Source organism: Buteo buteo, chromosome 9, assembly GCF_964188355.1.
Source record: "Buteo buteo chromosome 9, bButBut1.hap1.1, whole genome shotgun sequence".
In the NCBI taxonomy this organism is placed as follows: domain Eukaryota; kingdom Metazoa; phylum Chordata; class Aves; order Accipitriformes; family Accipitridae; genus Buteo; species Buteo buteo.
Window position 1 is genome coordinate 17,815,571 of NC_134179.1, and position 22,588 is coordinate 17,838,158.

The window sequence follows — 22,588 nt, forward strand, 5'->3', positions numbered from 1 at the left end:
GCAGGGCTGTTCTCAATCCATTCTCCTCCCAGCCTGTATTTGTGCGTGGGATTGCCCCAACCCATGTGTAGGACCTTGCACTTGGCCTTCTTGAACTTCCTGAAGTTTGCATGGGCCCACCTCTCAAGCCTGTCAAGGTCGCTCTGGGCGGCATCCCTTCTCTCCAGCGTGTTGAACGCACCACACAGCTTGGTGTCATTGGCAAACTTGCTGAGGGTGCGCTCAATCCTACCGTCCATGTTGCTGACAAAGGTATTAGACAGCGCCAGTCCCAATCCCAATCCCAGAGAAATGCTACTTATCACTGCTCTCCACTTGGACATCAAGCCATTGACCGCCACTCTTTGAGTGCGACCATCCAGCCAATTTCTTATCCACCGAGCGGTCCATCCACCAAATCCATGTCTCTCCAATGTAGAGACAAGGATGTCAAGCGAGACAGTATCAAACACTTTGCACAAGTCCAGGTAGGTGATGTCGGTTGCTCTTCCCTTACCCACAAACGCCACCAAATTTGTCAGGCATGATTTGCCCTTAGTGAAGCCACGTTGGCTGTCACCAATCACCTCCTTATTTTCCATGTGCCTTAGCATTGTTTCCAGGAGGGTCTGCTCTGTGATCTTGCCAGGCGCAAAGGTGAGACTGACTGGCCCGTAGTTCCCTGGCTCTTCCTCTTTTCTCTTTGTAAAAGTGGGGGTTATGTTTCACCTTTTTCCAGTCAGTGGGAGCTTCCCTGGACTGCCACAACTTCTCAAATGCGATGGATAGTGGCTTAGCCACTTCCCTCAGGACCCGTAGATGCATCTCATCAGGTCCCATGGACTTGTGCACCTTTGGGTTCCTTAGGTGGTCTTGAACCTATCTTTTCCTACAGTGGGCGGTTCTTCATTCTCCCAGTCCCTGCCTTTGCCTTCTGCATCTTGGGCTGTGTGGCCAGAGCACTTGCTGGTGAAGACTGGGGCAAAAAAGTTGTATTGTATAGTGAAGGTCTGCTGCCTTTCTTGCTTTATTTATGCAAAGGATATTTGTAGGAGAATGATACCACTTAGCTCTGGAGCAGCATGGAGGAAAATTAAATTCAGCTTCAGTGGGTGATGGTAGCTTCTGTCATTTTCACTGTGGAACTTCATAAAACTAAGTGTGTTCTGCCAAGTCCCATTAACATTGATTGTGCTGTTATCAAGTATTTTGTAGTGGGGCACAGTTTACAGGCCTCACATGTTATGGTAGGTGGCCCTGGAGGCAGAGTTACCTCCTAAAGTCTCTTAAAATGGGCCTCAAGCACCCTGGATGTGGCAATGGTTATGGTCTCTGGCCCCAGATGCCTCTGGCTAACTTCAGGCACCCAAGTGAAGAATCGAGGGTGAACAGCATGGTCACCTGTGACCCTATCTGTAACTATTGAGAACAACATGATTCAGGTTTTCAGAGAACTGCAACACTTTCTTCTATTTATTTTCTTGAGGGGATGGGGAGCTCAAGGCAGCAAGTCAGGAGGAGAAAAGCAATGCAGAAATTGCTTTGGAGATTTCCATTATTCTTTCCAGAAAAAAATGATATGTAGAAAGTATAGCATTCTTTATCATGAACCTTGAGGTTTGTTTGGTGAGATAGGGAATTTACTGCCTTGCAAGGTAAATCATGGAAGCAAAACATTCAGTAAAGCGTCTCTTTCCTGCCTGCACAATTCAAGAAGGCTTTAATTTAAGATGCAAGATTACATGTTTTCTTCAGGCTAAGATGCAAACCAACACACCATACCCAGCTGTTCAGCAGTACTTATGACTGTATTTTTCTCTGTGTATTTCTTTGCTATACTGTTAATCAAGCTGATGTGTTCATATATAAGCTATTGTCATAGCTTCTGACTCCTGAATTAGTATTATTAGTGGTAGGTTACAACTGTCTGCCTGTGACAGTCTGTCTATCCATACGTGTAGCTGCACAGGAGCGTCTGGATAGAGAGTAGTTACACAGAAAAGCCATTCAGAGAAACCTGCGAAAAAGGCTCCATTTTGCTCAGTTTGCAGTCAGTGATGTATCTCCCGTTGAATTTTATGTATGCAGGAGGATCCGACTCAAAATAGGATAGTGTAATATCCCTTTTTCCATAAAGAATGCATTTCTATGTGAGCAATTGAAGTAATTTGTGGAACAAGAAGCAGAGGACTGTTTTTTAAAGAGATGAACCAAGGGCTTTTGTGAGCTGCCAGCTGCATGTGTGAAGTGTCATTAGACTTTAAGAAAAAAAGAGAGAGGTTTTTGCTTGGAGTATCTTATTAATCGCAGCTGCTCTGCTTCTAAGCACAGATTCCCCTTCCACATTGTGCTTTTTAAAGCTGCTGGAAGCACTTTGGCTTTTCCATCTTAACAGCCACTGGCCTATGAAACCAAGCAGGGTGATTTTTGGAAGGGGAGAGTGTGGTGCCTCAGGCAGGGAATTGCAGTTGGGCAGTTCAGCTGCTGTTACAGGGAGAAGCACGTGGATGACTGGACAGCCAAGGGATTTATTCCTGTGTTTACCATAATGACTGTGTTCAAACCCACAGCTTGGGGACCAAGGCAGGATAGGGGATACTGGGTGCAACATGGGGCAGGGCTCTGTTTGCGCCTGAGGAGCAGTGGGAGCAGTGAAGGAACCTGAACCAAGCCCTGTTCACAAAAGCAGAGGCAGCCCCACAGCACTCAGAGTGGTTTTTAGGAACCAGTTTGGGAACTGCCTGTGATTTTTAACACCCACTTCTCCTGAACCACATTCAGTACCTTGGCATGTACCATGTTGTGCAGTGTGGAGGTGCCCATAGGAGTCAGCAATAGCTTGGCCTTACTGTACAGCCCTCTGATTTCTTGTTGTGATATGCAGAAGGCACAACTCAGAGCTCACCATCTCAGAACACTGAGATTACGAATTTCTGCCATGATATAAACAATTATCTCCACTCCTGTAGCCTTTGTATTCTGTATATTCTCTCACTCAGATAAGAACTGGGCAAAAATTATGTAATGTCTTGGAAACCCATATTCTTCAGAGGTAAAAATGTTTTTTACTTATGGATCCAAACAAAATACTATTGAGTCAAGGAAAGAACTCCCCTTGGCTTCCAGGCAGTGCTCATTAACAGGGTAAAAACACCTGCTCCCCTCCTCCTCATTTTTCAATCAATACAATGGAAACAACATAATAATTGAGAATTTGTATAAACAGATTTAGCAGCTCTTTCTACCTGCAGTGTTATGACACAAGTGTCAAGGAGGAGCCACAGCGCTACTGCTGGTTCTTGGCGTGTTTGGATGCAGGCAAAGTGGCATGTTCCCCAAAGTAAGGGAATGCTTTCCCTTGTGCAAACACTCAAATGCTCAGAAGCTGACAATGTCATGTGAGTAAGAAGGGGATGGCATTTGTCCCACAAAAGTGTCTGTCTGAGCTTTGTGTATTTAACTGCTGCCCAGTGCAAGCAATTAAAGCGGTCAAGATAGGCAGATTGTCCCAACTATAAAGACTGCAACTCTGCATAGCCCTCCCTTGCAGACAGCTGAAGTTAGGAAGGATGGATCCTGTCCTTTGCTGTCTGCAGAAGCATTTCAGAGCAGATGAAAAGGAACCTCAATGAAAATCTGTGACACTTCTGTCTCTTTTAAAAAATATGTCAATAGAAGGGCATGCACAATAGCACTGGCAGTGAGTTTTAGAAATAGTTTTCGAAGACAAAGCAGAGTGAAATTTTCATAACTAATACAGATATGTTATTTAAACCAGCTGAAGGCAAAACTGTTTTTCAATTGAATTGCCCTCTCCCACCTTAACTTTTCATGAATGTTCATGTAAAATGTTTGCATTTATATAACGTTTATGGAAAACTTGCTCTACATGCTAATACATGGTTTACCTTTGAAGTAACTTGTTCATAGGTGAAAATATTCTTAATTGTTTTAAACATGGAAATAATAGTGAAGAGGTGAATGTTGGAGAGAAAAGCTGTGATTTGTGCCCGTGACATGGGTCACTTCATAGAAACCACAATGGGTTTATCAATGATACATGAACAGCAAATAGGGCTAAATTGGAAAAGTCTGCTATTTGCCATTAATAATTGAACCAAATGCTTTTCCACTAACTCACGTGTGGTTTTTTTTTTTCTCCAGTCAGCAGCACAGTATCTAAACCCTGAGCTGCTGGAACAGGTCTGCTTGCAGTCTCCATAATGTGGGCCAGTGTGCTGGGGAGGTGAGGTGGGGGAGAGGACCTTCTGATAAAATCTTTTCGCAAGGAAGGTCCTAATACAGTTTTTCCCTCTGTGAGAGAAAGAGCTCACCAGCAGTGTCACCAATTTTTTGCGCCTCAGCATCAGTCAAGACAATTTTCTAACAAAGCTATTTATTCTGCTTTGTGGCTTGTAGCTAGCCCACAGGTGACTAGATAATGAACACCTAGCAACGGTATATTTTTTTCACAGTTCCTTGAATAAGGGCATGAGGGAAAACCTGCTTGATTGTTAAAAGAAATTTCTCCAGTAGCTGAATAAGAAATCTGTATCACTCTCCTCTCTGCCCCCTTTGTAAAAGGAACTCGCATGAGATCTTCACCCTTTCATGATCAAGACACTGTGTACATTGGAGGCCAGTCATTTACTTTTGTGGAGCTACCTTTAAAAAACATTCTTCCAAATACAGCAGGAAAAAGAATTGTGTTGCTTCTCACCCCTTTCTTAATGTTACACTCACCTTTGCCAGAGGTTTTTAAAGGGAGAGAGAGAGGAAAAAAGATGATTAAAACAAAACAGTTCTGCTGCCTCCCACGATGGTTCATGTGGTACTCTGTATGCCTTTATAATACAGCACTGCTAATTGCATGAATCTTTAGCATGCTATAGGAGCAATGTCAGTTTTAATGCACAGAGTGGATTGATGTGGATGGATTCATATTGATTCAACATCTTAAACTTAAAAAAACCTGACAGCAGCACAGGTTTCACTAGTTTCTCTGCTGCTGTGCTATTTTTTTAAAACCAGATTATATTGTCCATATTTATCTTCTCTGTGGTTTAATATCTGTGATGAAGCAGGAGAAAGGAAAATGCAATCAGCCTTCCTGCAGGACTGCCTCAGAGCCACTGCCAGTTAAAGAGTCCCTGTTAAGAGCTGTAAAATACTTCAGAGAAACCAAGTATTCTTGAAATGCCACATCAGCCCGAACCTGGACCTCTGTGTCAGATCACAGACATTTCCCACTCAAGCAGAAAGCAGTAGCTCTGTGAGCTGACAGCTGGAGCACCTTGTCAGCTCTCCTGGGAATTCGGCACTGGAGGAGAGGGATGCACATGCCCTTAGGTCCGGCCAGCTTTGGGCCTGGCCAGCCAGGCCACAGCTCTGCTGCAGAGGAGTGCAGTGACCATTGCGACTTTTTCTGCTACTCCAGCTTGATACTGCACCCACCTCTTTCTATAGCATTTCTTTTGTGGGCAGGGATAGGCTCCTTGTACATGTTTGAGCAGCAAAAGGGCAATTGGACTTTGTTCTGTGGGGTTCAAAATAATGGGTGTCACACTATCAAGTCACAAAAATAAAGGAATTAATACTGATTTTATTTTTACACTGTTCTGTCAAGGGCCTACTTCTACTAATAGTGGTAATAAGGCAGAACCTGTTTGACAGAGTTAAGAAGAAAAGGTCTGAATAACTTTACAACTAAATGAAGTGTAAGTATGCATGTTAACCTCAGAGCAAGTGTAGCTCATACTGCAGGGGGGAAGTCCATGATCTCCTGCTTCAGGAAGGAATGAGCTTATCCAAGTATTCAAGTACAGCACTCAACAGTTTGCCATGGAATGGTTTTCCTCTGAGGCGCTAGGAGCTGACTATGAGGCAAAACCAAGATCAAGGTGATCCAGCTCAATTCAGCACACACATTAGCTGGGGTTCACACGGTGTCTCTGTCTTCCCTTTTGCAGCCATGGGACAAGGTGTGCGGGAGAGGTGTCTGCTGCTGCCAACAACAACATCTGCGGCGTGGGAGTTGCGTATAACTCCAAGGTGGCAGGTACGGTAGCAGTTCAAGGTGTAGATAGTTCTTAACACCACTGTGCCTCAGGCAGAACTTCTGCAGAGACAGGAAGCATTGCCCAGGACAGGACTGCACGTTGGCACTGGGCCAGGTGTTTATTACTTTTCACAGTAGCTCCCTGAATTCTCCATGGCTTTGCCTTTTCAATTGAGGGCCTTATACAGCCTCTTTAATAACATTGCAAAGGAACAGCTCTGCTCCCTCTTATGCCAACTCCTGTTTGTGTGCTGAGTTTCAGTGCTTCTTCCCTGTATAGCTGTAGAATCATTTGTGACAAATCTCATTTTGCGGGAGGTAAAATATAAATTCCTGCTGCACTTAGAAAATATTCGAAAAGGCAAATCCCACACTGCCTTTATTCTTTAGGCTGTCACAGGGCAAGGCCTGCAGTGCTGTAAATCTCTGTAGTCATTGGTTTTCTCTATTTTAACAAGTGATGCAGAGCTGTAAGAGCAGATGCACAGAATGAAATGGGTGGTACCAACCACCCAGCATTCACACCTTGGGTGTGTTGAGTATTTTTATTTCTAACTAGCTCTTGTCTTCACTGATAGACTGAATACAGCGCTTGGAGTGAGTTAGGCTCTTGGACAGCATGTGTCAGTTTAATCTGAAGAAATCCAGTTTTCCCACTCTAAGACTGTTCTATGACGAGAACCAAGGCACAGCAAGCAGAGATAGATGCTTATGAATTTCACTTTCATTCCCCAATCCACACCAAAACACCAATGTGGATGTACCCATTGCTCCATGGGAATGGGTCACAGTGTGCATGCGTGGGCAGCGCTGCTCTGCGTGGCCAGTCCCTGTTTCACTGCAGTGTCACAAGAATCTGGGAAAGGCTACATTTCACCCATCACCTACATGATCAAAAGCTGAATCTCCTCTGCAGAAGGGCACCAAGCAATGTTTGCTATGCTTGCTTCAGTAACGGTAATGTCCCCTTCAGGGATGGGACATTTCAGAAAATTTACATTCTGGCAATACCTACTTTTAGAGGAATGTCAATTGAGGCATGGGATTTTGGCTGGACCTCATCTGTATTATTAGTATAACTCTACAACTTCAAGCTGGTTGCTTAAAAATGAAGAGGTGAAGGCCTTTTTTGATGACCAACAGCCTACAAATAATCTTCCCTACTTGTCCACTTCGTAGCAAAATCCCCACAGATTTTTGGAAGTGCCAGCCCTTCCTGCCTGAGGACAGTGTGCACCTGTAGCACCACCGTGTGGTGAATGGGAACGTGGACGTTGATGAGGGTGCTGCTGACATGATTCAGGGTCCATGTTTGCGGGTGGACTTGGAAGTTGGTAGCCAAGGATCTGGGGCATCGTGTGTTTTGCTGCTTGTACCTCTTTTTTGCCCTAAAGTCAAACCAGGTGGCTTGGCTCCTCCTGTTGTTTCCCCGCTTCCCCGGGGTCAATAATTCTGTGGTTTCAGTGCAGATCTGCATTTTAGAAGCACATGAAGGGATTTCTCACTCACTGAGTTTGACTTCATAACTTCTAGCTTGAATTAGCGATCAGGAATATCCAGCTTTGGTCTAAATTCTATTTGAAGTTTATACCACTTTTTCCAGCCTCATGTTTGGCGCATGGATTTTGTATTCAAAGTAGTAAAAGCACTGGCTTCTAAATCAGGGTCCTCACTGCCATTCACACTGTTTGGCTCTGTGGTATTGATTTCTGTCCCATCTGTGTCTTAAAACTATTGGGGAAAATAACTTCAACTCAGGGCTACAAAAAAGAGTTGGAATGTATCCCTGGTTACTCAGGTCTCATCCAAAGGCTACCGAGAGGTTGGCTATCAGTGAAACTGTCCTGTGTGTGAGGCATGATGGATGTGAGGGCTTGTGCTGCTGTCTTTGTCACACTCTCTGGCTTGCTTAGGGCCAACACTTCAAAGTTTCACGAAGTTGGCATGTCCTAGGATTGTATCGTTCAAACTCTAACTTGATTTCTACTGCAGCATGGGTTAAAGGAAGCAGGTTTTAGTTTGCTTTTTTTCTCCAAATACTGGCCATATTTTGCTATTGCATCTGCATGTTGACACAATGATGTTTTTCCAGGAAATTGTTGTGTAGCGTGTTTCCTCTCTCTGATTAAATTCTGGTGAAGAACCAAAATAAACAGAAAAAAGTATTTGAAAAACTAATGAAGTGTCAATGCATTGCTGAGTATAAATTAAAGAGGGGGGGGCTTAATCCTTTTCCCTAGTTGTTACAAAATATTACTTTAAATACTATTAATATTATTTAAATGCTATGAAACACTGAGATTGCTGAATATTACTGTTTTAAAAGTGTTTTCAAATAGTAGATGGAAAATACTATGTAATTAGAAAGCTAGCAATAAAGCTCTTTCTCTTTCTGGGCCATGCTGCATTGCTGTGGCTGGGTGTTTAAGTGCTGCCATCCTGCTGGGTAAGCACACCCCAGTGAAATGTGAATGGCGAGTGTGAAATTACTGAGCGAAAGTGCCAGTGAATGAAAGTACCTGTAATTGGAGAACTTCCCCAGGTTCTGAGATTTCATCTTGTGCTGGGTAATGCATTATTCACGTTTATGTTGATTAAATCTACAGGTATTCGAATGCTTGACCAGCCATTTATGACAGACATTATTGAGGCTTCCTCTATCAGTCATATGCCTCAAGTCATAGATATATATAGTGCCAGCTGGGGACCAACTGATAATGGAAAGACTGTGGATGGACCTAGAGAGCTAACACTGCAAGCAATGGCAGATGGCGTGAACAAGGTAAGTCTTATTAAATAATCTGGGCACTGGAGTGGAATGATATGTACGCACTTACGCTGAAACCAATGACTTGGGAATACATGGTCCTCCCATAGATGTTTCAGAACACAATGCAATTGTGTAAGCTATCCCAACTTTCAGTGTATTCCAAGGTCTGTTGATGTTCTCTCTGCAATATTGTGGCATTGCTTTTATTATACAGTCTCGGGATACCATGCTGTCTTGCATAGAACTGTTTTTATCTCTAGTCAGCTTACATGTGCTTTTCATATGCCATCACAGTCCAAATGTAAATACTCCCCAGGTTGAAACATGGCAGCTGTACTACTGACATCACATTGTCTGTTTTGGTGTGCCACCAACTTAATTATTGTTTTGGATTTGTGGTGTCTTTCAGGTCACTCATATATGGTCATTGTAATAGCTGCAATTGAACCACAACTGTTCAGATGTCCGTGGAGTAATATTATTCCCCAGTAGCAGGAGCCTCCTTGTTTATTCCGATCTTTCCACCTGCTTCTAGGAACACTCTGTGTGTTAAAGACACTCAGTATTATCCTGGAATCTGTTAAACCTGTACCCTATTAGAAGGTTGGGTAAAATGTGTGCCACAACTCAAAAAAAAACCCCAACAAATCAGCCCATACCAAACAAACAAACAAAACCTCACGTGGCTCTGTCTCCATCTCTTTGGTGTCATGCAGCCAGGACAACCACAGCTGCTCCTGGTTCTGTAGGGAATAAGCCTCCTCCCCTTGGTCAATCGTAGATGGGTTTCCATAATGAAAAGATCTGAAATTCCCCAGAACATCTGGGGTGGTTTTGTGTGGGAGCTCTACAATGACTCATTTTTCCATCCAAATTATTCTTCCTCTTACTTGTGCCAGTTTCTCCCACTGTTTATCACCACCTCGCTGTGAGCAGCACATTCAGTTTACCGTGTTTTGTGACATGATAATTAAATCTACTGCTGTGGTAGGTAGTGAAGCATCTAAAGCTTCCTCAAATCCCGAGCCTCAAATATTTTGCCTAGAACAGATGAATTAGAGTCATCTTCATGCTCTCACCCATAAAACTGGCAATGTACTGCAATAATGCAGGAAGACTTGTCTCAAATTTCTCCTGAGTCTGCTCAGTTTTGATGCATAAACTTTACAAACCTCTGACAAGCTCAAAGTCCCTCTGAAGTCATCTTACACAAGCTGTGTTTCTTCCCATGACCTTCTTTCATTTATTTAGTGTTTCCATAAAGATCCCCTTCAATACTCCTGTCTTGGGGAGAATCTTTCTTAGGTATGTAACACAGTTGATATTTTTTTAGCAACACCTTGATGTCTTATAGTTAGTGGATACTTGATCTTCCTTCCACTAATGTTGGTTGGAGCAGACATAAACTCTGAATATAGAAAAATTCCCATATAATTTTTGTGTTATTATCTTCCCATGCAGAACTCATCTAACAGTAACAGAAAAGCACTAATAACCCTGGCAGGGGAATGCAAAATAAACTAAATAGAGGTATTTTACCCATCAAGAGAAGCAGATTTTAAATTGTAGCCATGGTTTTCTGCAGTTTGGTATTTAAAAGATCTTTCAATTAACTTGTCATACTGCCATATGCTTTAGTTTGTGGAGTTACTCTGGAATTAACCTTCTCTTCAAATGAAGTGTAGGAGAAGGGATTTTTCTCTTCTGTTTTATTGTCTGGTCATAGTCCCATACTTGGGAGTGTTGGGCATATTACTTTTTTAGTGCCTTCCCCTCAGAAGTGTTTATAATTCTCTTTAAGAAATAATTTGCAATATTAAGATCAGAAGGGGCCCCAAGATCTCTCGGGTTGAATGCTTGCGAAGGAGAGAGAATGGTGATGGTGACCTGTGCTCTGGGAAGGATTGCTCTTGTACCTTATCAGAAAGCACAAAATTAACAGGAGATCCTGCATTAGGAAACCAGTTCTGTCAAACAGCAATTGCAGAATTAGAGAGCAGAAGGAATGATACTGGATTCTACCTAAGAGAGATATGGTTGTCCAGGGACAATTACACTTAATTTTATAGTGGCAGTATCCCAGCTATCTCCTGGCAATATGTGCATGAAAGAAGAGACAGCTCCACCCCAAATAACTCCTTTTGCATTGTGATCATAGCTTTATCTACCCTTATTTTGCTCATTACATTTCCTGTCATAGAATGTTTTTGTTCTGATCTCTTTTTGTGGAGAGCCAGTTTTTCTAAAGATATTTCAAGATGTCAGTGGATGCTGGGTACTCTCCATGGTGCTTTGAAAAACCCACCACAGACTTTCCTGCGTGTAAAGGAAGACTAACAAGCCTTTGATATAATAGCCTTTTACCTAGTTTACCTAGTTTAGGTCTATAATATATGCATCAAATTCTCTATTGACTGTTCAAATGTAAATCCAATGTATGATCATTTTTCAGAATAAACCCCCCCTCTTACTAAAGAGAAAAATATCTTTATAAATAAAGAGACAAATAAATGTAGGCATTCTTTATCTCAGTCTAGAGCTGATTCTCACAGAGCGATGGTTCACAAATTAGTGATGAAGCTGAAATACTGGCAGGGAGGAGGCAACATGCTGAGAATAAAAACATGTTATTAAACTAAAAGCAATACTTTCAAGTGGCCTAGAAGGAAATGTAAGATCTCTTGCACAGAGTAAGTTTAATATCCTTACTTCTAAGGCAATAAACTAAAAATAAATAAGTGGGAGTGATACAAAAGTCTTACAGGGAATATGCAGTTAACTGAGTTGACAAACACAGGTAACATTTACCTTGTTGCCACCATATTTGGGAACCCATCTCAAGGAGAAACTCACTGACAAGAGTTTCATCCTTCCCCCAAACTCCGATCCACTGTCATGTCCTTTTGAAGTCCTTCTTCCAGAGCTGCTGGGGTGTCAGGGGTAACTAGTCACCTGATGATGATAAGATGATGAAAACTGCAGAAACTGTGAGACTTCTTGTTTATATGTCTCTTTTTATGGCTTGAAGCCATGCAGCCATAACCAAGTGGAGTAAGGCTGATACATCTTCTTGCCTTTCCTCTTCCATTTCCCATTCTTGGCGTTTGTTAAGCTAATTCTTGCCTTCTGTCTTAATCGTACCACCACTTCGGTGTGCTGTTTGCTTGTAAGGTAAATGGCATGAATAAAGGCGGCACTAAAATAGCATAATTAAGGACAGCAGAATCTGTCCATCACACTGGCAATTCCTTTATGGGCTCTTTAATGAATTGCATTTCTAAGGCTGAACACAAAGGGGATGGCATGTGCATGAACTTGGTGTTAGTGTAATACATGTAATCAGGGATTAGTGTAATACATGAATCAGAAAGGGATTCAAGCTGCTTTTTGTTACTAACACACGATCCCACTCATTTTTTAGTGCAGTCTATGCTTTGCTGTGTTATCTCATGACTTTTGTTCAGGGGCAGTAGTCAGCAGCATGACTGGGTCACAGAGTAGCGGTAGTTGCACTGCAAAGATAAATGAGTTCACAGCTGAATTAGCAGGCACATGAGAATAGGGATTGAAAGAGTTTCATACACACAAAACATCCACAAGAGACTGGCAATTACCAGCACTGGTTTGACACAGATGAACTATGATGAACTACCTAATGCAAATTCCAGCTGCTAGAAAAGACATATTTGGGACATAATTTGAAAGGGCTTAATACAACTTCTAGTTTTTAAAGACTAGGTTGAAACTTGTGAGTATCCAGTACCTGCCTAAATGAGCGGGTCTTGCACTTGCCCTTCGCTGTGAGGCATATGATGCTGCTGGCTGCCAGCTGTAACAGGAGACTGTGCTAGACTGTGCCCAAGTCAGATATCCATTAGGGTAGTTTACAACAGGCTAAGGGACAAATGCTGCTCTGTCTGGTGAAAGAGAGATCCAGGGAATGCGCTCTGTTGCACACTCTGTCTCCTTCTTTAAACACACTTGCCAGGAGCAAAAAAACAGATATTCTTAATGAGATTTTATTATCTGGCCTCTAGGCTCCATCTTAGCCACATCTATGATCAGCAGCAGGTTATGGGGTCTAGGGAGAAAAGGTATATTTCTTGACAGTCTCAGTAAATCACCAACCTAACATTGTTCTTGGCTGTCCTGAGATATCTTAGCTCTGCACCAAGACCAGGCTGCTCATATGCTCAGTTTCATTGCTCCTAAACACTCTGTGTCATGTATTTGCAGATATATTTCTTTGATGAGCTATGGAGGGATTTTACTGCAGGTGCAGAAATACAAACTACAATTCAGAGCAGAACAACAAACCAGGGTGATGGACTTAGGAACAAGCAGCCCGGCAGTGTTGAGCACACACAGATGAGCTAGCTGGCTCATCTGATTGAGCAGTACTTTCATTTCAGAGAAGGGGGAGTGAGCTGCTACTAGCATTTTATATATAGTATTGCTGGGCAAAGCAAAGCTGTCTGATTTACATATCCCCTGTCTGACCTGTGTGTACACACTCTCAGGGCTAGACAGCTTGGAGGGGGAGGTAAGGATGGTAGATGGGATTCCAGTGACAGCACAAGTCTCCTAAATATAGACATTTTGTTCTCTGGTACCTTGCATCCAGAATTGTATCAGCAGTCATCTTAAAGAGGGAAGGTAACTAGCTCAAGAACTAATTCTACCCATTTTTTATGGTACATCCTGTCTTTAATGCAATATCCAGTAAACATTTCTTATTTGCTGTTTTATGAGTCCAGTTCTTTCCAGCTTCAGCTACTGGAATTTAAGCCAGTAAAAAGAAGTAATCAAGCTAAGCTGGTCTCTATCTATTGCATTTTTATGATGTAGGCTTTTATATTAGTAGGTTGTGAGGAATTGCTCGTGGACTGAATTAATTTCTTGAGACTTTGCCAGCTCAGGCAGATTCTATAAGACATGATCCATTTGTGCTTGTGCTGGTGAAAATGTTATTGCTTCCATAATATGGTTCTACCTAAGAAAATGCTGCACAAGTACAAATTGCCAGGGGAGCAGTTTTAAGAATTTATAGTCTCATCATGACTCTGTAGTTGGGCTCACCAATGAAAGAAGAAAGGACGGTGTTAAAAATGAAAGGAAATATTTCTCATTTGTCTCTCTCTAAGGCCACAGACATTGTGTTACTGTTCTGTGAAATACGCTGGAGATATCACGTTAATAAAGTATATGCAGTTAGATACCTCTAACATTGTTTTATTTGCTCAACAGCCAAGTGAGGATAGAGAAATTAGGTTACGATCTAGCAACCATCTTAACTCCATTTCTCCATTATTCCATTTCTGAGGAAGCCTTACAAGCTTCTTTATAACTTGGGAGCCCTTTACTATTGTATTGCTATTGCGTCTGGAATATGCATTATAATTCCATGCCTTGTCTTATTTATGTAAGCTAAAATCAATCCTTATTAAAAACCCATATGACCATGTTATATCTGCTTGGAATTCTGAAGTCATCTGACGGGATATTTTCAGGCTTTTGTAACACAGCATGACCAGCTTTTCTGATCTGGTGATGGGATACATGACCTTTCACTGAGCACATGACCCAGGTTTGGACATCAGTCTGTGGTCTGCCTTCCTGCCGCAGATGGAGGAATGGGCATGTTCCTCTGAGGACAGGATGGGGGCAAAACCGAATTGCTACTGATTTCTGCTGTGCTACTGGCCTCCTCAGGGATGTCTCGGTCAACTCAGTACCTTGGCTGTTGTAGGTTTGTGCTTTGCTTGGGCCTGTGACAGGGTTAAATACTGCCCTTCACAGAGACTCACATGACTGTCTCATAAAGAGCAGAAAGCTGCTGTATCAACAGGTTGGGCCAACATAGCAATATTTGTAAGCTCCACATTTCTTTATTGACATGGAAATTACTGTTTTCTAAGGAGACAAGACAATAATGTAGCCTCAAAATGTAGAGTTTTCTGTCTCGCTCTGACCCCGGGAGTGTTTTTACCTTATCTCTGCTGCAACTCAGCAGCCATGTGTTTTTGCTTCCCAGCGAGGCTGATGCTACAAGCTGGGAACCTTTGCACAGTGTTGAAAGAGCCACAGGTGGAGCTGTGAGGCTGGGGTTCATCACACCAGCTGGGAGCTCTGGGCAGGAAAACCAGCATCATCACTGGTAAAAAGTAAATTGGGTATTTAGACTCTTTTTCTCAGTGTTAATCTAGCTTAGAAATACAGGATTGATTTTTGCAAATATTATCGATACCAGAATTATGCCTGCAGAATTGCTGGACTAGAGTAATGCATTATCACTTTTGGTAGGCAGCCCAGGATCCAACAAAAAAGGAATCGATAATTAAAAGGTTTTGTCTTGGCATTTTCAAAGTTCCCTCCCCATTTCCCTGCTGGACTGAACCTTAATTGAAACCTAATGCTGTCTCTCTTCACCAAAAGTGTAATTTTCTTTTCTGTTCATTTCTCTTGGCTAACAGAAGTCCATCCAGTTTCAACAGTAATTTAGACGTAGAAAATGGCTCAAGCATTGGTTTTTAGCCAAAGGAGGTATTAACAATTATGCAATTAATTGGGGGTTCGGGGATGGGAGTTCAGTACTCTACCATGACCAAGTATAGAATAAGTTATATAAAGCCTTTTGTTAGGGTTTAACAATTATAAGGCTTAGCTCTTTGAGACTCTCAGATGCAGCAGTCTCTTGTACTTGGATGAATATTACTTTACCCAGATAGTTTCAGAAATCTGCTAGGAGGAACCAGACAGCCAGTTATTGAAGGTAACAAAATATGAAAGGGACAAAACCAGGAGAAGCATGACTGAAACATGGTTCCAAGTGATGGTTGTCCTCTGCGTAGCAGCCAAGTGTTAGCTGAGTTCTTGCTCCTGCCAAAACAGCCTTTCCTCCTTCCCCATTGAGTGCCTGAGTGTTAGGCCAACATTGAAGGGACACCGCCTTCAGCAGTGGTGAATTTGAGTAGGATAACCCAGCTGCTGTTTCTTCTGTGCTGAACGCCATGACTTATGGGTGTGCTGGGCAGGCCAGACATCCTGGGCTTTTCCAGGGACATGGTACAGCAGCTCCAGGCTTTCAGAAGGGGCTGGACATGGGAGAAGTGCGAAGGTATTCAGCTCAAACAAGACAGCTGTCCCCCTGAACGTGTGCAGTGGCAAACTGTGGAAATCCGAATATGTTTCCTGCTTAAAACTTTGGTGTCTGTGTGGCTAAATTGAGATTACTTGGCTGGCTGTCAGGCATGTGCTTCTGCCTAGATTTTGCTTTAGATTTGAGCACTCCCCAAGAAATCAGTATAAGAAAGGAACAAAGGGAAGTCACGGGCAACCAGATTGCTCTGAGCAAATCAGCTTGGCAGTTGCAGAGGTAGCTGGAGGAGCCAGGAGAGCGAGGGCTCAATGAGCTGTCCGGCTGGCACCATGTCAGGGTTGCAGGAACATGCAGGCAGGTTCCAGAAAATCCTGGCAGTGCAAAAGATGAGCAGCAGTTCAGCAATGCCAAGGACTCACTGCTTCCAGCTGGCTTACACCACATAGCTGGACTGCACATGTGCAGGAGTGGTGGGGGGACCTGAGCAGAGCAAGGTCTTTGCATAGGCTCCTGGATGTCTCGAGAGCCCAGCCCAGTGCTCCCTGCTAAGTCACAAGAGTGGGCAAATGGTCCCACAGCTCTTCTACAGTCTGTCTTTGCCTTAGTATGCCTCAGCCTGGGGGCACGATGGTGATTTTGCGTTGCCTGCCTGGGCTGCAAACTATACTTTCTGAGATAATTAACAATCATTACTGAAGGATGCGGTTTTTAATTACAAAACACATAAGGATTTTCAAATAATTCAGTCCTCAAGAGAAAGAAATGCTCTTTTCAGAGGAAAATACAGGCGAAATTAATACGGGATGGAAACTAACAGAGTCCTATTCATAAGTCAGTAGGATCCATGGCAAAGACTTGAAAAAGCTGTAGAATTTTTTGATTTTCCTGGAAAACCAGCCTATCTCTTACCATAGCAGACACATAAATTGCTATTAAATTATATAGAAGGTGCTGAAACACTTCTGTTTTCTTAAGAAGAATTACAAAATAGCTATCATATGTCATGCAAAACGAAAGGTGCTTATAAAATAATATATGCTTTGAATTTGTTACAGAAAGCAATTTCCAGTTCTGTAATTTACCATATTTTTTTCAAATGTGCTCCATCTGCATTTTCTTCCTTAGAAATGGGACAGTCCATAAACATCAGCAAACCATTTGGCTGTCCTTATCCTGAAATATCTTTTCACTGCACATAAAAACCCCCACCTCCTCACAGGCAGGTGCTGCTTTTGCTTTCTTATTATCCTGAACCCATCTGCCTGCTGGTGTCCTGATGCTGTCATTCCTGGTACTTGCTTTTCAGGGCAGGAGTCCATTCTTTGGTTTTAGCTTGTACTGTTTGGAAACTGTTAGTCCTGATCTATGACTGAAGGATTAGGCCAAAGCCAAAGGGCATCTGAAATGTGCTGTAAAGACTGTTATGTTCCTTCCATCCATCTTTAGCAACCCTGATGGCCAGGCAGGAGTGGGTAAACTAGAGGAGCCTTTGCAGAGGCCATGCCATGTTAGAGGCACAGCTGTTACTCACCCGGGCACTTGCCAGCCTTGATGGGAAAGGTCAGGAAAGCTGGAGGAGATTCATTTGTCAAATACCACCCATTTTTATCTGGAAAGTGTGATCCAGCAATCAAAACTTTGGGAAACATTGATTTAGGCACTAGCCCAGCAAGCATGATGAATGAACGCAATAACAAGGGGAAAAAAAGAGTTCAAGATGTGCCTGAAGTTACATAAAGTGAATTAGGCTGCAGTCCTCTGCCAACTCACTTTTGCAAGGTAGTTCAGTAAAGAAGTTTTTCTGGGATTACACTCTTTAGATGTTGAGAAAGGGGGTAAGAAAATTTATCAGGGATATTTTTTGCTGGTAGCACAACATCCCATGAAGGACACTGGAAATAGAAAACCTGCTGTTTCTACAAAGAGAGCTTCCCAGTAGCTGTCTGTGACTTTCTAAGCATGTAGCCATGCCCAAGATTTAATTCTGGTTTAGCCTGAATTGAGAGGTGGGCCTCTGTTGGGCTAGTACTAAATGAACCAAGATCTATTTACAGCTTTCAGTGAGATGCAGCTTCAAATGGCTCAGAAGTGTGGGTGCTATGCCGTGCATCGATCTGGGAGGAAATGAGCAGGTTTCACCAGGATTCTGGAGAAAGATGCTCTTCAAAATGTTACCTTACGATCTTGCCGGTCTTGTTTCTTCCTGAGTCTTCCTTCAGGCTCCCTCTGGTGTTTGTAGTGTGTATTACTACCAGCTTCTCCAGTCATGTTTTTGGCCGAAATTTACAGCAGCCTAGGTTGAGTGACACCACTGAAATTTTTTAGGTTCATATAAGGTTGAGATGCAAATAGGACCTTTCAGTTCGCTTTAAGCATGACACTTAGTTGACCCAACTGGGATTTTTCTAGTTTAGACTACTACCATCCAGAGAATTGAAAATTCACTTCCCCTGAAGCTGTATATTTCTGCCTGGTAAATGAAGTGATGCCTCAGGACAGCCACCAAACCGTTTGTCTGTGCAAACTATCTAACTACTGCAGGTCTAGCTGTGGGAAATGTAAGCAGCAAGTCCCAAGCATCATTGCAAATAATGCACTTGGGCTGCTGTCAGTTTATTCCAGTAGTATTTGCTCCTCTTTCCAGTCCTGGCTGAGAAGTAAAGGCAATTGAAATTAGAGTATGAAGAGCTGAGTTATGGGTTTTAACACTAAGCCACACTTGTGGATGTGTCTCTCACAGAAGTGATATCCTAAGGCCATTCTCATGTTAGAGTAATTACATGCAGAAACCCATCCTCAGCAGCACTCAGCAGGCTAACTCCACCCATGAATTTGAGCCCAAATTTCATTTCTCCTGTGGATTCCCCCAGCTCCCCACCAGCAATCTGTTGCACCTGTTTTCTGCCATTCTGCCGCAAATCCTGCCCTGGGCTGAAATGTTTCACAGCAATACCTAGTTTTGGCAGTGTGGAACAATTTGCCAAGCAGGGGTAAGTCTGCTTCCCCATGCTGAGCACTGCAGGAGCTAACTGCCAGGCACCAAGCTAATTTTGTGAATTTACCACATGAAAATGAAATGTTTCCTCTCCCTTTAAAATGGCTTGAAGGAAAAGGTTGTTTAAGAATGGGTCTGTACGTGCCAAACGTCCTATTCCTGGCACCAGCAGGCACCTGCTCTCTGCGTTGGGCAGCAGCCTGCCTTTTTGGGACAGAGATGTGCTCAAGCTGCCACTGAGGCTGTCCCAAGGAGGCACATGGTGGCAAGGTGGTGTGATGGTGTATGTGGGCATGATGGCAAGCTTGGGATGTAGCCTCTGAAGTGAGTCCAAAGGCCAGGGTTGGGCCCTGTAGGGGAAAAAGTCAAAGGGAAAAAAGGCATAACTGTATAATTTGCTGGAATTATTTTGTTCTTAGAGTACATATTTTTGCAACAGTTTCCTCCTTCCTTAAAGCTCAAATGATTGATCTCAGATCTTTGTGGGAGTTCTTAGACTGATTTCAATATGCTTTTTCATAGTCATCATCTTTGTTATGGAAATCTATGTCCTGAGATGTTATATACCCCAGTGGTGGCAAACCTGCTGTGCAATTCTGTGGATTATAATGCAACTCACTAACATGCTTGAAATAATGAGGTTGTTCTGTTCAGTGGGGTATGATGAAAAATAGAATCTAGTGCTGGGAGCTCAGATTTGATATAAACTCCTGATAGAAAAGGTTCCCTGTTAAAATGCCATTGCAGGTTACTATGTTTGTGTATTCTTTAACTTCCATTTCATGCTGGACAATGAAGAGGCCAGAGGAGATTTTTTTATGTTCTGCCCAATGCATATGCACAGTATGTTAAATTGAGGCCTTGCACCCTTCTGGTTCTGTTGGAAGTAAACCTTGGATTATATTGGACTAAACACAGAGAGAAATGGTGGCTGTGCTGGAATCAGTGGGAGATCTAAGCTTTGGGTTCAGTAGCACTGATCTTTCCCCAGGTGTCAGGGTTCTCAGGTCTAACCCTCTTCCAGGCAGCCCCTACCTCTTTCTTAGTATGGGATGAGAAAAAGGAGCTGAGTTGATCCCTTCCTACTCCTTCCTCTCTGGAAGTTGGGTAGAGGATACAGATTTCTTTCCTTCAGCTAATGGGAAGCCTTTATAGCTGCCGTTCAGCTTCAGTCTCTCCCGTCCATCTGTCACCTTCTCAGTGTAATTGGTAGACCATCTTTCTGTAGATTATTTATGTGATCTCATAACTTTATTTTCTGCTTAGTAGTAGGAGCTGGTTTGTCAGAAAAACAGCTCTGAGTCAGTGATACTTTTGGAGAAGAATCTATTGAGAGAAAAAAGTGCCAGTTTTACAGAGTTTTTCAGCCATTGCCTGAACCTAATTGGATCTTACAAACCCAGCGTGTGAGATGACCTATATGCCTTTTAAAAGAACGCTTTCCTCATACCACTTAGACCTTGACATAAACACTAATGAATCCATAAAATGTCTTAGCATCTGGCACAGGAGCCTTCAGGGCGTCAAGCAAAACAGGAGATAAATGGAAGTGCTCTGTGTACATAAGGTTGCAGAACTGGCTGTGCCTGCCAGTTAACCGGATTTAATAACCTGCAGAAGTCCATGTTATTTCAGCTTAAGGTTGATGTATATTTGGTTTGGACCAGTTTTCTCCTTTATAGATGACTAGCTTTACAATTGGATGTGCAGTTTCAAGTAGCTGCTATCTCCTATTTGCAATTTAACCCAAGAGGGTCAATTTTCCCCTTTCACAGGGCCGTGGCGGCAAAGGAAGTATCTATGTCTGGGCCTCTGGAGATGGGGGCAGCTACGATGACTGTAACTGTGATGGTTATGCATCGAGCATGTGGACAATCTCCATCAATTCTGCTATAAATGATGGACGGACAGCTCTGTATGATGAAAGCTGCTCTTCAACCTTAGCCTCCACCTTTAGTAATGGGAGGAAGAGAAATCCGGAGGCTGGTGTGGTGAGTCCAGATATTATTGTGCTGTTGCTGCTGTCTGTGCACTCCCACGGCCCATTACAACTCTGTCTGCTTTGGAGCAGCAGATGGTTCTTTGTTGAGATGGATATTTTCTCATCTGCAGTACATGATGGTGCCAAAACTGTCAGCTGAGGAGATGTGGGATTAATATTGAGAACAGCAATGATCTTACTTCTCTTAGAGCTTCATATAGCTGGTGCTTTCCTTTATCAGAAACCAGATTTAGAAGTTCAATTACACTCTTACCAGAGGAGAGTGTGACAAAAGGTCTCTCAAAATCTAAATGAAAAGTGTCAACATCTGAGATCATACTCATACTGGCAGAGCAGTCATGAACCAGACTTCTGCTGTACTACAAGCTGCACAAAGCAGAAGGACATTCAGTCACCCACAGAGGAAATTTGGGGGTTCATATCACCTTCAATCTCCTATTGAGCAGTGCGGAGCATCATACTCAAGTCCCCCACAGGGCCATACCTACAACTGGAAAATATGCAGTTTCTGTTCAAGTGTAATTGGGATTCTCTTCCACCATACTGATCACTGCTTTTCAGCACCTTCAGACTAGCCAGGACATAGTCTTATACACAGAGTGGAAAATTCAGGTGTAGTAACTCAAGGTTAGTTTTTGCCAAAAGGTGGTACACATTTTCCATGGCCCTGTCTCAAACCCTGAAGACACACTATAATCCTAAATGCCCATGTGCAGTATCAGATGGAAAAATACTGGTTTCTGTCTTGATATCAGCACAGAACTGATATCAGCCAAGATGATCTGTGGCATCTTTGTAATTATTGCCATAAAATATATTTCTAAGGTTTCCTTCTGGTCTTTTCTAGTGACTGATCTGCATGGAAGACAGCAGCCTGGTACTGCTCTTGGTTCTGGAGTTGCACAAATGCTAGAAAGCTCAGTACTGTTAACAATTCTAGTTTCAAATCCTTCTGATAACCTTAAGAGAATTTAAGGCCTTTGGTTAAACTGTGTTTATAGGAAATAAATGCCATCTCTATGAGTTTATGAGTTCTAAGTGGTAATGAACATTGCTTTACTACATCATGGTTTATTCTTGCATTCACACCTTCTGTAACTATGTCTCACTGTGTTTTTAAATTGATACACTATTCTAAAGAAGAAAACAGATCCTAGGAACAAACACACAATTACTCTAAAGAGCAAGGCCACACACTCCACTTTCTGTATTTTTCTGAGTCGGTAGCTGCAAGGAAAATGGACTAGCTGGTTTCATTAATTACATCTAATATCATTGCAGGCTACAACGGATTTGTATGGCAACTGCACCCTGCGTCACTCAGGAACGTCTGCAGCTGCCCCTGAAGCAGCCGGAGTGTTTGCCTTGGCCCTGGAGGCTAAGTATGCTGTTGAGAAATTCCTTGTGAGCTCTAGAGAGGAGAGGGCCTACAGTTTGTTTAATATTGTTCATCATACAAATTGGCTGTGTGTGGCAAGGGGCTAGAATCAGGAGCAAACAAGCTACCTGCTACAGTAGTGTCAAACATGGTAACTTACAGATGGAGCAACAGTCTTGCCAAAGCCATATAGCAGATACATTTTGGCTGACTAGCTCTCTCTGTGTCCTCTCTACTGCTTCCAGGGGTTTGTGTTCTCCAGCACTGTTTGGAGGGAGAGATTATTTCATTTCTCCACATACCCAGT

General features: G+C 42.7%; 1 protein-coding gene across 1 annotated transcript in view; it reads left to right on the forward strand.

The window, feature by feature from the left end:
• The window catches only part of PCSK2 (proprotein convertase subtilisin/kexin type 2), a 111,534-nt gene that overhangs the window by 78,000 nt on the left and 10,946 nt on the right, over nucleotides 1-22,588 (forward strand). The window contains exons 7-10 of the mRNA XM_075035507.1: nucleotides 5,949-6,037; nucleotides 8,644-8,819; nucleotides 20,677-20,892; nucleotides 22,185-22,285. Of these exons, the coding sequence (XP_074891608.1) occupies nucleotides 5,949-6,037; nucleotides 8,644-8,819; nucleotides 20,677-20,892; nucleotides 22,185-22,285 (582 nt within the window). The remainder of the gene's footprint in view (nucleotides 1-5,948; nucleotides 6,038-8,643; nucleotides 8,820-20,676; nucleotides 20,893-22,184; nucleotides 22,286-22,588) is intronic.